This window comes from Phoxinus phoxinus, assembly GCF_949152265.1.
Source record: "Phoxinus phoxinus genome assembly, chromosome: 22".
NCBI classification, from domain to species: Eukaryota; Metazoa; Chordata; class Actinopteri; order Cypriniformes; family Leuciscidae; genus Phoxinus; species Phoxinus phoxinus.
The window spans coordinates 25,813,635-25,815,153 of NC_136897.1; the positions used below are offsets into that span (position 1 = coordinate 25,813,635).

At 33.9% G+C, this 1,519-nt stretch overlaps 1 protein-coding gene across 2 annotated transcripts in view; it reads left to right on the top strand.

Annotated features, from left to right (window-relative positions):
- svbp (small vasohibin binding protein) overlaps positions 1-1,195 on the top strand; it is a 2,167-nt gene extending 972 nt beyond the window's left edge. For both annotated transcript variants that reach the window (XM_079598446.1, XM_079598445.1), the window contains exon 3: positions 585-1,195. In XM_079598446.1, coding sequence (XP_079454572.1) covers positions 585-671 — 87 coding nt within the window. In that variant the 3' untranslated portion in view covers positions 672-1,195. The remainder of the gene's footprint in view (positions 1-584) is intronic.
- The last annotated feature ends 324 nt before the right edge of the window (positions 1,196-1,519 follow it).

Sequence of the window (1,519 nt, forward strand, 5' to 3'; positions counted from 1 at the left end):
CTTATTATGGTAATTCAGTTGTGTAATTCACTACCAGCCAAAATATTGCTTCTATTTTGCAATGGTTATTTTTATCACAATTTAGGTGAAAGTTTATTTAAACAATTCAAATGTCTTTCTTTATAAAATATAGCTGAAGAGGAACATGTTTTGAGAGTATCAACAAGCATCTTGTGCTTCAGTGTAATCTTCTGTTCAAAGTCACATGATCAATATGATCAATCACACATTTGCATTTAGTGACTGAAATAGTGCAGACTCATTTCACATCGTCTTTTTTTTAAAGTAAATGCTCTACCGTTCAAGTTTGACCCCCCCCCCCCACCCCAAAAAAAAAAAATCCATCAATATTGTATTACCCTCATTCAGCAATTATGCATTTAATTGATCAGAAGTGACTTTCATAGTCACTCGTTTACTTGCATTTGGTGACTTTGTAATAACGCAGACTTAAATGATTCATATTGTAATTTCTTTCGTTAAAATGTCAAAACCCCATAACTTTTTATTTCCATGTATTTAAATTGCACATTTCAGACCGATTTATCTCAGTTATTTTGTTCTCTGTTTCTGGTGTATTACAGATTTACGCCCTGAACAAAGTCATGACTGAACTTGAACAGCAGCAGTTCGAGGCCTTCTGCAAGCAGATGCAGTCGCAAGCGGAATGAGAAGAACTCATGTCAAGGCAAACATTCACTGGTTAGGGTTACGTTACGATGTTACTACCTGTCATTTAAACCTACATGTATCCGCTGGAGAATGCATGGCTGTATTGGTGCACAAACACAGTACTTGAATCTGAGTGTACAATCACATCGCAAACATTCGGTATTATGTACAAAACCAAAAAATATCATCATATTTATCAGAGAACCACCCTTTGAAAAGACATTCACTTTATGGGATGTTAATGCCATCTGCTCAGTGTCATTTTCACTCTCTCATTGTTAATTGTAATGTTTTATATGACATGCAATGTTTATTGACGAGTATTACATTATGTATGAATGTACAAAGCTTTTTTTTTGTTTTGGACAATTTCTGACCTATTGACGGAAGAAATATAAGTTAGTTGTAATTTTTTTCGTTTATCATTAATTTATTTGTGACATACTTTAATACTGGTTAATGTTCCTTATACCACAAACAGTTTTTGTTTAAAATTTGGTTATTAAAAATCTTATCTTGGTACAAATATCAAATGATTTATAGCCTTATTTTCCTGCATCCCACAGTCAGTATATGCTGATAGAAGGGCTTTTGTTAAATAAGACTTGGTTTTTCAATGCAAAACATGTTGCATTCTGAGCTGATTTTAGATCATTTTAAGCTTTTCACACTACGCTTAACCCCTGGTTATACCCCTGGCTTTTAACCTCGGGTAAACCTGAGGTTTAGGAACGTACAGTGTGAAACGTCAGTTTATAAATGTCCAAGGACTAATTGTTAACCTCGGGTATAGTATAAGAGTGAGCAGTGTGAAACGTGAATAAAGATAACCCAGGATTTTGTTTAA